The sequence below is a fragment of the Mastomys coucha genome, unplaced genomic scaffold (assembly GCF_008632895.1).
Source record: "Mastomys coucha isolate ucsf_1 unplaced genomic scaffold, UCSF_Mcou_1 pScaffold15, whole genome shotgun sequence".
Lineage (NCBI taxonomy): Eukaryota > Metazoa > Chordata > Mammalia > Rodentia > Muridae > Mastomys > Mastomys coucha.
The window spans coordinates 106,096,468-106,108,978 of NW_022196897.1; the positions used below are offsets into that span (position 1 = coordinate 106,096,468).

The following is a 12,511-nucleotide window of genomic DNA, read 5'->3' on the forward strand; positions in this document are numbered from 1 at the left end:
AAAAAAAAAAAAAAAAAAAAACCTAGCATGTTTTAAAAAAAAAAGAAAATGTTGAGCCCATATGAAGTGCATGTATGTGTGACTGCAGGTGTGTGTATGCCACAGTACGTGTGCAGACATCAGAAGACAAACCTTCAATAGCAGTTCCTTCCTATTAACTTGCTTGAGATGATTTTGTTGCTGTTTGCTGGCACACACATCAGACTAGTTGGCCCCCAAACTTCCAGACGGTCTCCTATTTTAGCTTTCCATCTCCTCACAGCAGGACGGGGTGACAGCTTTTACATGAGTTCTAGAGATCTGACCTCAGGTCTGTCTACTTACACAGTAAGCATTTTAACCAGCTGAAGCACCTCTCTAGACCAGTTTTACAGTTTTGATAATTTTTTTTAAGATTTGTTTCTTTTTTATTTTATGTAAACTGGTGTTTTCATTGCATGTATGTCTCTGCGAGGGTGTCAGATCCCCGGAACCGGAGATACAGATAGTTGTGAGCTGCCAGGTGGATGATGGGAAATGAACCTGGGTCCTCTGGAAGAGCAGCCAGTGTTCTTAACCACTGAGCCACATCTTATCCTCCAGTTTTGATAAATTTATTGGGGACTGTGTTGGTTGGCTCTGCAATTAAGAGCACACACTGCTCTTGAGAAGGACTGGAGTGTGTTCTTAGTATCTACCATTAACAACTCCCTACAACACCAGCTCTAGGAATATGATACTATCTTCTGAGCATTGAAGGTAGCGTCACTCACATATGCATACTCCCCCAACATATACATTATTGAAAATAAAAACAAATCATATCTATATAAAGCTTAGTGAAGGCAGTTGAGGAAATAAAGTTGCTACTTATTTAGAAAACAATTAAGAATTTTTTCTCAAATATTTATTTATTTATTATATGTAAGTACACTGTAGCTGTCTTCAGACACTCCAGAAGAGAGCATCAGATCTCATTACGGATGGTTGTGAGCCACTATGTTGTTGCTGGGATTTGAACTCAGGACCTTCAGAAGAGCAGTCAGTGCTCTTAACTGCTGAGCCATCTCTCCAGCCCAAGCAATTAGATTTTTAAGTATCTTTATTTTGGGGAATCACTTAAAAAAAAAAAAAGCTTATGGAAGCTAACAAGAAATTGGAAGAAGCTGGACATGACAGTATGTGCCTGAAATCTCAGCCATCAGGAAGAGAATCACAAGCTAGAGGCTGCCTAGACTGCACAGCAAAGCCTTGTCTCAAACAACCAAACCAACCAAATAAATAAACCGTTCTCCACCCTCAGAAGTCAGAAGTGAAGTCTGGGTTCACATCTTGAATCTCTCTTGGAACAAGCGAAAACTACTCACAGTGGTTATCCAGTTGTCTATATTTAAATGGAAGTAACAGTACCAACTTCAGTAGACAACTGTGAGAAGTAAATAAGACATGGCAAGTGCATGGTATACTGTCTAAAACTTGTCAATTATTCAATAAATGAAGGGCCAGTCTTCTTGACACATCCTTTTTTGTATCTGGTGGCATTACATGTCCAAATATGACAAATAAGAGAAGTTCCAATGACGTGGACAATGAGATAAAGTGGCAGCTTCTTGACCCCATTTTCCAAACACCCAACTTGCACATGCTTTTGTTGAGAGGCACAGTGAGCACACGCTGCTGTTCTGTGGAGCCGTGCCTCACACATGCTAGGGAAGAACTCTACAACTGAGTTACCACTGGTCACATCGCCAGCCAAAGGTACTTCTTCAAATTACTGTAACTACTTCCACTGCTGGAATTATCACTACAAATTGCTGATTTTATAATAAATTAAAGAATAACTTTTGTTTATTTTGATACAGGGTCTCACTATGTAGCCTTTGTTAGCCTATAACTTGCTATGTAGACTAGGCTGGCCTCAAACTCAGAGATATTGCTGCCTGAGTCTCCTAAGTACTGGGTGTGTACTACCACACCTGGCTGAAATAACAATTTTGTTATCAAGAAGAACAGTAAGAATGTGCAAATATATAATGAAATGTTCTACTTATTAAAACCAGTGAATGTCTGTTAAACTGTACTAACACTGTCAGAATGTAAAATAGTTTAAAATGCAAATGTTCACAATTTATTCAAAGATATGGTTTGCAACTTTGGGGTTCCAATTTGCAACTTTGGGGTTCTACTGTTTTAATGGTGGGTAGAAAAAGCATAACGCACTGCTTTAAGTAAATGAAAATCCTAAACACCAAAAACGGGGGGGCTTCCATTTCATTTGAAAGCTTTGGAATGAGAATGGTATTGATTTCTAATCTCTGTAAGGAGGGAGAAGGCAAGGGAAAGCTTTGAGGACAGTCTGAACAAAGGTTACAACGCACCTGTTGATCTTCTGTGGCTGCAAAGGGATGATGGGGATGACAGTGTTGCAGAGAGACTTGCAGAGCGGGCACAGGTACTCACCGCTCTCCAAGTCAAACAGGTCAACATGAATGCGCTGCTGAGAGCTTAGCTGCACAGCTTCAAAATACCTGCAAAATGCAAAGACGCAGGTTCACTTAAAATAGCTCACATGGCTTTGATCTATCCTCAGTAAAAAGTCTAGAATTTTAGATTTAGTATCTTTAGAACTTATCACAAAAATGCCTGTTATAATTATAAAAGAAACAGGTTGCCCACTTGGAGTGTAAATAAACTAGGAAATACATTATGGCAGATACAAATCTGAATGATCTTGTTGAATCCTCTAACTTGTCCCCTGCCTCAACAGCAAGTGGACATACCTAGAGATGCCCGATGATCATCTACACCACTGAAGTCTTTCAATGGACAATTATGTTTTTAATCCAATGGCAAAGAATAAGCTATTCAAAAAATTTATCAGGAATTACACTTTTAAATTTTTTTTTCTTTTCTCAAGATAAAACCAGAATATATCATATTGCAAAGATACTTAATATTTTTGGTTTCTTTTTTTCTTTTCAATACAGAACTTCTCTGTGTTCCCTAGTTGTCCTGAGTCTGGCTCGGTAGACCAGGCCCTGGAACTCGTAGGTCCACTGCTTCTGCCTCCCCAGTGTAGGATTAAAGGCATGTACACCATGGATGGCAACAAAGATACTTTTTACTACATAGTTTAAGTTTTTTATTTTTGTCTTTTAAATGAAGGTTACTGCTTCTCTGCTGCCTAACTCTGAAGTGGTGTTAATACTATTTAGTTTTCGGGAAGCAAGTGCACTTCCAGTGCTGAGGACTGCGCTAGGGCAGTGCACTGTGCATGTTAAGTACATGCTATTATTATCACACTACACTCTAACCCTAAAAGTATTTAGCTGGGAACTTGATACATCAATTTCAAAGGCTTACAATAAATAGAAATATAATTAGTATCATGAAAACAGGATTAGTAATGAAAATTGCTTTTATTATTCCACAGAAAAACAGAAGGAAGACATGAGAAAACATGCCTTTTGTGGTGTGTAGTGAACGTCAATGTTCCTAGTCTCTTTCAAGAACATGTCAGAGGGACAACTTACTTCTGCCAGCACACTGCATGCATTACATGACCACAGCTTCCTGTATAAGTTCCATGTGCCAAGTCTGGATCCATGAAAAGAGGGTCTAGTGTTTCTGGTTCAGAAAGACACAAATAAGAGACATGTACTTAAGTTTTCTAAAGTGTTAGTGGGTGGGGTGGAGAAAGAATTTTCAGGTCTAAAATGCTAAAATTTTATTTCTTAGGAATGTCCAAGTATAACATTATGGCAGCAGGATATATATTCCTACTAATAAGAAAAAAAGGAGGAAAGAAGCAAGACCATCAGGTTAGATACTGAAATCCTTATGGATTAACAACTCTATGTTCATTTACACTGCAATTCTTAACAGTAGGTTCAAGCTGCATTATACTGGCTATTGAAATGCTTTTCTAGTTTTCTTTTTTTTTATTTATTTAATGCATATGAGTGCATTGTAGCTGTCTTCAGACACACCAGAAGAGGGCATCAGATCCCATTATAGATGGTTCTGAGCCACCATGTGGTTTCTGGGACTTGAACTCAGGAGCAGCAGTCAGTGCTCTTAACCGTTGAGCCATCTCTCCAGCCCCTTTTCTATTTTTCAAGAACAAATTTGACTTCATAATTTTAAAGAACAATTTAAATACATGACAACTTATGAAGAAAGTTTTTTTTTTTTTTTTTTTTTTTTTTTTTTTTTTTTTTGGTTTTTCTCTGTATAGCCCTGGCTGTCCTGGAACTCACTCTGTAGACCAGGCTGGCCTCGAACTTAGAAATCTGCCTGCTTCTATTAAAGGCGTGCGCCACCACCGCCCGGCAGGTTTATTTTTATGTGAGTGTTTGCCAGCCTATATGTCTGTGTGTGCTGGTGCCCATGGAGGTCAGAAGAGGGCACTAGATCCTCTGGAACTAGAGTTGCAGACAGTGTGAGCCACCATACAGAAGCTAGAGCACCAAGTGCTGTAATAACTGCTGAGCCATCCCTCTAGCCATCATAAATGACAATTTTAAGAAGGAAAAAAAAAACACAAAACAAAAAAAAATCACAGAGCATGAACTTTAAATTATGATCTTATTGCATTACTCATGGCCTGAGGTCAGTCACCACCTGCGTGCTCTGCTCCCTCATTTATAAGATGACATCCAATGCACAGGGTTTGAGCATTGAGTACACAAATATACACAGCATTGAATCAATGACTGAAACATGTTATATTCATAAATGATAGTTTATTATCATCATCATTACTTCCAGGGAATTTAAAATATAAAGCAGCTAACTTTGGATAAGTATAATGTATTATATAATTAATACTTGATGAAGTAAATGTTTAATATAAATCTAATCATAAGGCAAACAGATAAGTTCACAATGTGAGACACTGAATAAAATTATTAGTCTGAATTCATCAAACTGGTTATTATCTTGAAAAAAAAGGGGACAAGAGATTACTTTACATTAAAACTACTAAAATAAACTTTTATTTTGCTTTATTTGTGAGACATTGTCTCACTGTGTAGCTTAGGCTGGTCTTGAACTATATAGGCCAGGCTAATCTCTACCTCATGGCAATCTTCCCAATTTAGCCTCCATGTGCTGGGATTACAGGCCCAGTTAAACTTCATCAAAGCAATACGTGAAATATGTTTAGATCTTCATTTAAAAAATAGGTCTTCCTACTGAAGATATTTTGGGAACAGCTATAGAAATAAAGATTGTGTGTATATATATAATATTCTTGAAATATTAACTTCCTTAAATATGATAATGGAATGGTAAGGCTATAGACTGTCCTCAGTTTTGGGAAGTACCTAGGGGTGAAGTGTTATGGGGCCTGCAATCTACTTACAAATGGTTTGCAAGACAAAATAAAGCCAAAATGAGATGGGTTGAGCAACTGACTGAGGACTAACAAAAATCAAAACAACACCAAAACAGTCAAGTCGCCCATGGGACATGTAAGAACCTACTCTATTCCACATATAGATTGTATCAGTTAACCAAACAGGACTTACATGCAACCTCACCGCTAAACCTCTTTCAGAGTTTACTTTTATTCTCATTACATAGGCAGGAGAAGAAATGGTTGAAAGTAGACAGGCTGCGCGATAGATACATACCCCCTAAGAGGTCCACAGGCTTCCCCCTGTGCTGGGTTAGGGCGGTGGATTTCTGCACACAGGCTGATAGTACCATGGCATTATTTTCTAGTTTCACCTCTTGTTCTTCTTGACAGAGGATGCACGTCAGCACCTCCTTTTCTGTGACAGCCGGGCCCCGTTTAGGACCCAGAGCGATTCTAGAGTACTCACTGACTGCTGAGGTGCTATCAAAGGAAACGACAGAAATGAGAACATAGGGTTTGGTCACTTGTCCTTACATTTTGGTAGATTTTAAGTAAGTAAATATAAATAAAAATTATATTTAGCAATATTACTTTTAAAATCTACCCTGAACCTTCTGGCTTTAAGCAGTTAATTTTATAACTAGAAAATTCAGTTTGTTCTAATTGCACAAAGAAATACATCATAGACTACAATCTATGTTGTGATTATATTTAATTTACTATATCAACAAAAGTGGGGCCATTTCTCTTTTTCTGAATGATTAATAGGTAGTTCACATATCAAAGAAATTCTGTAAAATATAGAAAAGTATTAAGAAGAAAATAAAAAGCATTGTATTCTGCAATGAAGCCAGTAATAATATTGCTTATTTTTCCTAGTTTGCTTTCTATTTATAACACACATTTTGTATAAAGAACATCACGTTATAAACAGATTTATTCACTAGATGCTGCCTTACTGTTCTCTCCTCTGTTATTCTGTCATGAGTTATTTGAAACCGCTGCCTAGGGCTGCTCCTGCTACTGCTTCATAACACATTTAACCCATCCCTTTCATTAGGCATTTAGTCTTCAGTTTCTAGTTTAGTAGATAGTAAAACTACTACAAAAACTTAAACCTTAACAAACTTTAATGCTATAGCAATACTTATGATCTACAATATGCCGGATAATAAAATACAAATAAAGCAAGTACTTATAATGGTTTGATTATGATGCTAGACACTGCTTCACAGGTTTTGTTGTTGGTTTGTTGTTGTTGTTTTTTTACTTAATCCTTACAATAAACATGAGGTAGATATAATATAATTACCTCCATTTTCCCAGAGGGAGAAACTGAGACCTAGAGATACTAAGAGATAGATCAAGGAACTCATCATTTGTACATAGTAGGACCAAGATTTAACTAACCCAAGGGACCTGGCCTCAGATGCCATGTGCTTCACCATTCTGCAAAACTACACAACAAGCTCCCTGAAATATGGTGCACCATTCAATGAAATATCTATAACAAACGCTCAGCAGCGTGAGTTAACATAATGTAGAACATTATACAGTTTTCAAGGGGTACTGCTCAGCTGTAACATCAGAGATATAATAAGTATATATCACTTATGCAAACAAAACAAGAGGCTGAATAACAGTGCCACATCATTTTGTGATTATATATTTGCATGTGATAGTATAATAAAATTCTGACATATATTCATAGACCCTTTTTATTTTGTAGACAAAGTCTCATTTATGTACAGCTCAGACTGGTCTCCAAATCACTGTAGCTCAGACGAGCCTTAAACTTTCAATCTTTTTTTAACCTCTTGAATGCAGAGCTATACACATAAAACTTATAACCACAGAAGGCAGGAAAAGATATAGGGCTTGGTCAAGTATCCAAAGGGACTTTAGCTTTATCTCTACCATTTGATTTTCAAAATGAAAATATAGTAATATAACTGTAATAAAATAGTGAATAGAAAAGGCATTAAGATAAAAAATTAAAACTTAAGATTTTGAGAATCTTCCTTAATTACTATATATTACTGTATGTCATATACATACTAAAATATAAATATATATAATATATTATATATATGCAAAAAATAATAACATGCATTTGTCAAAAGACAAAATGTAAACAGTCAATAAAAACTTTATATTATTTGATCTTTGCACTGGCTAACAACCAAAAGGTGTTTACATTTTAGTTTATGGTGCTAGGAATTGAACCTAGTGCCTCATGTGTATGAGCAAGCACTCTACCACTGACCTTCACTCTTAGCCCATACATTTTGATCTCATGAGAATGAAGCATGTTCATACACTCCTGGTATGAATTAGTAGAAAATGACAGAGTCACCCAGAAGTGCAAAGTGGACGACCTGCCAAAGTTGTAACTTAGCCAGGAGTAGCAGTGCTCCCTCTTGACCGCAGCACACGGAGGCAGAGGCAAGCTGATCTCGTGAGTCCGTCTGGTCTACATAGTGAGTTCCAGGACAACCAAGGCTACACAGTGAGACTAAATGTATGAAACTGGAGAGACAGCTCAGGGGTTAATCCACTGACTGCTCTTCTAGAGAACCCGGGCTTGATTCCAAGCAGCAACATGACAACTCACAACCATTTGCAACTCCAGTTCCATGAGATCTGGTGGCCCTTCTTGCTTCTATGAGCATCAGGTACATATGTGGTACATAAACAAATATGCATGTAAAATACCCATACATATAAAATAAAAAAAAAAATACATCTCAAAAAAAATTTTTTTAAAGAACTAAATATAAAAGAAAAGGAAAATGTTGGTGTGGTGAATTACCCCTGTCACTTCAGCACTTGAGAGGATGGGGCAGAGCTGTTACAAGTTCAAGGCCACCAGGAATGAGACAGGATGACCCTGTCCCAAGCAAGCAAACAAAAGAAAAACTAGTATAAATCTCCTCTATTAGGTGATCAATTTATTTTTAGTTTTTAATAATAGTAGTTCATTTTTCCTAGGAACAAAATATCAATGCATAAAAAATGATGTGTTAGTTTCTATTTCTGCTGTTCCCATTTTTATGATGATTTTGGAAGAATGCTTGTTTTTTTTTCCTAAAAAAAAAATCTGAACTATTACTCTTTTGTTTTACCTCTCTTCCTCCATTACGGCATCTTCCTTCCCTGTTACTTCTGACGTATTGTCATACATGAGTTTGTGAGTTTCAATGAAGTTCTTCTGTAAGGCAGACATCTGGGCCATGATCTTCTGGCGATGTAGTCTAGCCGCTTCAGCTTTTCTCTTCCGTTCTGCTTTTTCTTTGTCATGAGTAATCTGAATGTTAAGTAACACCAAAATTAAATAGGATCTCCTGTTAAAAATTCATGTCCAGATTAAGTACCCTCTATTTGATGCAGCAGTTACCATATCTGATAAGTAGACTTCAAACAAAAAAAAATTAGAGAGATAAAGAGGGCTACTACATATTAATAAAAGAACAATTCATCAAGTAGATATAACAAGCGGGGTGTGGTAGTGCATGCCTTTACTCCCAGCCCTGGAAAGCGGGGGGGGGGAGGGGGGGGGTTGGGCAAGCAGACAAATCTCTGAGTTCCGGACCAGCTTGGTCTACAGAGTGAGTTTCAGCACAGCCAACGCTACACAGAGAAACAGAGACTTGACACACACACCCTAAAATATATAATATTTATTAATGCTTAAGTATTAGAGCTAAGTATTAGAGCCCCAAATTTCGTAAAACAAGCATAGAAGGCAAAAAACATATTGATATAGTAATAGTGGAGGACTTCAGTACTCAATTCTTATATTTAAATAGGTCTTTCAGACTAAAAATAACTAAAGAAACCTCAGAGCTGTAATGCACCATTAGCCAAATGGATATAGAACATTCTACCTGATGGATACAGATTATTCATTTATCTCAGTGACATAAGGAACTGACTCCAAAATTGATCACACCATAGGCTACAAATCAATACTTAACAAATATTTAAAAAATTAATTCTTTTGTTGGTTAGTTTTTGTTATTTTGTTTTGTTTTTTGAGACAGAGTTTCAGTGTGTAGGGCAGGTTGTCCTGGAATTCACTCTGTAAACCAGACTGGCCTTATACTCAGAGAGGACCCCCTCCCCACAGCCTGCCTCTGCCTAGACAGCTGGGACAAAGGCGTACGCTACTACCACCCAACAGAATCAGTTCCTTACACCAGACCACAATGGAATAAGCGCAGAAGCAACAAGAAAAACTACAGACACTAAAAAATACTTGGAAAGTGAAGAATACACTTTTGAATTAACAGTGACCAGAGAAGAAATTTTAAAATTCCTATAGTTAAATAAAAATGAGATTTCCCAGAACCTTTGGAGAACAGTCAAGACAGTCCTAAGAGCAAAGTTCATAGCTATAAATTCTCATATTAAAAAAAAAAAAAATAGAAAAAACCCCCAAGAGATGTTAAATAAATAAACAACCTAATGATGCAGTTCATGGCTCTAGAAAACCAACACTAAGCCAATCCCAAACCCAGCAGATGGGAAGACATTATGAAGATTAGCGAAGAGATTAATGAGATAGGGCTAAATGAATAATGCATAAAATTAACTAAACAAAGACTTGGCTCTTCCAAAAACCCTGACAAATACTTAGCCAACGTGACAAAGAAAAAATGTGAAGATGAAACTAGAATAAAAGGGTGTTATATGAGACTCTGGTGAAATCCAGAACATTACTAGAGAATGATTTATAAATTTATATGTGGAGAAGCTGGAAAAACCTAGAAGAAATGGCTAAATTTCTATGTGCATATGACCTACCAAAATTAAAACCAGGAGATAAAAATAACATAAAAGATTTATTACAAGTACTAAGGATTTTGTCCAGGCCTTTCACACGTGAGGCAAATGTTCTACTGTATACTAACTTAAGTATAATGCATTTTGTTTTAGAAAAAATAGTTAATAACCTCAAGTAAGAATATTCTAATAATTAAGATGGATGTGATGGTACACACCTTTAACTCTAGCATTAGGAGGCAGAGACAAATGGATCTCTGTTAGTTTAAGGTCAGCCTGGTCTACATAGCAAGTTCCAGAACAGTCAGAGTTACATAGAGAGAGACCCTGTCTCAAAGAACAAATAAACAAACAAACAAACAAAAAAATCATATTCTAATAACTACTGGCTAATTAATTCAATATTGCAAGACATTATTCAAAACACTATGGAAAACCATGATATCTAATTATCTAATTTCACTGAATCTAAGATGTACCATTATTTTATACTTCCTAATAGATGAATACTATTAACTAAATTATGAAATGCAATTGACTGAGACATGTCCTAATTTTAGCAATGAAAGCATTTTAAAAGTAGTAAGGTATTTCTAATAGAGTTCACTGGGCATTAAGTTCCTCTAATTTTGTAAAATACATATACTATACTGAGTTTATGTTAAGTGCAGTAGAGAAGCATTGGAATAAAAGATGAACAATAATCCCTTATTTTGCCACAAAGTTTCTCCTAAAGAGGAAAAGTGACTCGGTATTCAAAGACAGAGATGAATGCAACATTGTTATAGTGCTGTTACCTCCTCATTTTTAATGGACTCCAATCCTGAAGTGGTTGCCACAACTAAACAAGATTTTTCTCTTAGTCGCTTCACTGTGTCAAACATCTGTGAAAACAGATGAAATAGTAAGTTTGGTTAGACTGACCAAGGAGAAGGCAGATTTTTTTTTTCTTCTAGTCACTAATCTGATCCAGTCATCTTGTCTTGAGATGCCTTTGAGATAAGCTACTTAGATGTATTAGAAAAACAAAATTAAAAGAGTGACCCTGTCTGTGACAAGCATTGCTGTTGTCGGCCAAGGGGCTACCAGCTGAGTTTAATTAAGTCTGCCTCTATGAGAACAACTGCTTGTCTAGGGTTCGGGGGGTGCAGCACAGATTATTTCTAAATGTTAAAATTTAAATGTTAATGGGAACTCTAACTTCCAAATGCTTAGCCTTCTAAATAACTGGGACTATAAAGCATACCACTAAAGCCAGTGTAAAGTACATTTTTATTCATGTCTTCATAACAATGATAGACCGTTTTATTCTGACCTATGAAGGGAGCAGTCTGGCATTCTGACATCCCACCTCCCCGTATGTTCCAGAGATGCTGGCCTGGCTCTTGCACTGCAGTGTCTTCTCCTTGGAATACTCTTCTGTGTTTTAAAGTACTGGCTCTAGAGTGACCCAGGTCTCAGCTCTCACTTCAGCTCCTGACAAAGCCTTTCCATATTATCCAAGGGAATCTTCTCTCATGCTATTGGATTATCCTGATGAATATTTTAAACTTGTCTGTACTTCAACTATGGCGCATGCTCCATGAAAGCAAGCATTTCGTGCTGTTTGGGATCTTGAATTCATCATGGCACATTGTAATTACTCAGTAAATGTAACTGATAATATCATAAATTAATCTTATTATTAAAATAAATGCCAGAGAAACAGAAAAAATTGAATTACTACAATGAAAAAACCCACAGAGTTGCAATAATTGATAGTAAATGACTACAAATGAAGAGAGAATGCTGGCTGAATTCTAGCAGCAAATAGGAGATTTTTATATACAGTATGGAATTACATAATTATGTATAATTAAATAATGATAATAAATGACTATCAATTCTTGGAATTTTTTATTTTTGAAGTTATACTTACATTATTTTTCCTTTCCCACCCCCAAACCTTCCTATACGCTCATCCCTTGATCTTTTTCAAACTCAAGGCCTCATTGTTACATGTATATATATAATTTATATATATATTCCTTAAAATAACCTACTCAGTCTGCATAACATTATTTGCATGTACTTTTTTCTATGCTTACTGTATCAGACTGTAAATTTTTAGAAATTAATTTCTGATTCTGGGGATTGACTCAAGGATTCACACATGGTAAACACACATCCTACCACTGATTTCTATTTTCAGTCCCTATACTATTCTTTTCAGTATAATTTGAGAGTATGCTCTTTCTATTTACAAAAGTAAAACAGTATGCAAAGTTATACCAGCAGCAATCTCATACACCTCACGTTTATTTACTGAGCTTATTGACTGCATCGAGGCCACGTCAAGGAACGAACTACTTAGGTTTACATGCGTATACTCTGTGGTATTCAAGT

The 12,511-nt window shown here is 36.4% G+C and overlaps 1 protein-coding gene across 3 annotated transcripts in view; it reads right to left on the reverse strand.

The window, feature by feature from the left end:
* The window catches only part of Ubr1 (ubiquitin protein ligase E3 component n-recognin 1), a 113,253-nt gene that overhangs the window by 36,249 nt on the left and 64,493 nt on the right, over window positions 1-12,511 (reverse strand). For all 3 annotated transcript variants that reach the window (XM_031371573.1, XM_031371572.1, XM_031371574.1), the window contains exons 28-32: window positions 10,924-11,010; window positions 8,467-8,648; window positions 5,616-5,821; window positions 3,513-3,606; window positions 2,358-2,507 (exon numbers count right to left, since the gene is read on the reverse strand). In XM_031371573.1, coding sequence (XP_031227433.1) covers window positions 2,358-2,507; window positions 3,513-3,606; window positions 5,616-5,821; window positions 8,467-8,648; window positions 10,924-11,010 — 719 coding nt within the window. The remainder of the gene's footprint in view (window positions 1-2,357; window positions 2,508-3,512; window positions 3,607-5,615; window positions 5,822-8,466; window positions 8,649-10,923; window positions 11,011-12,511) is intronic.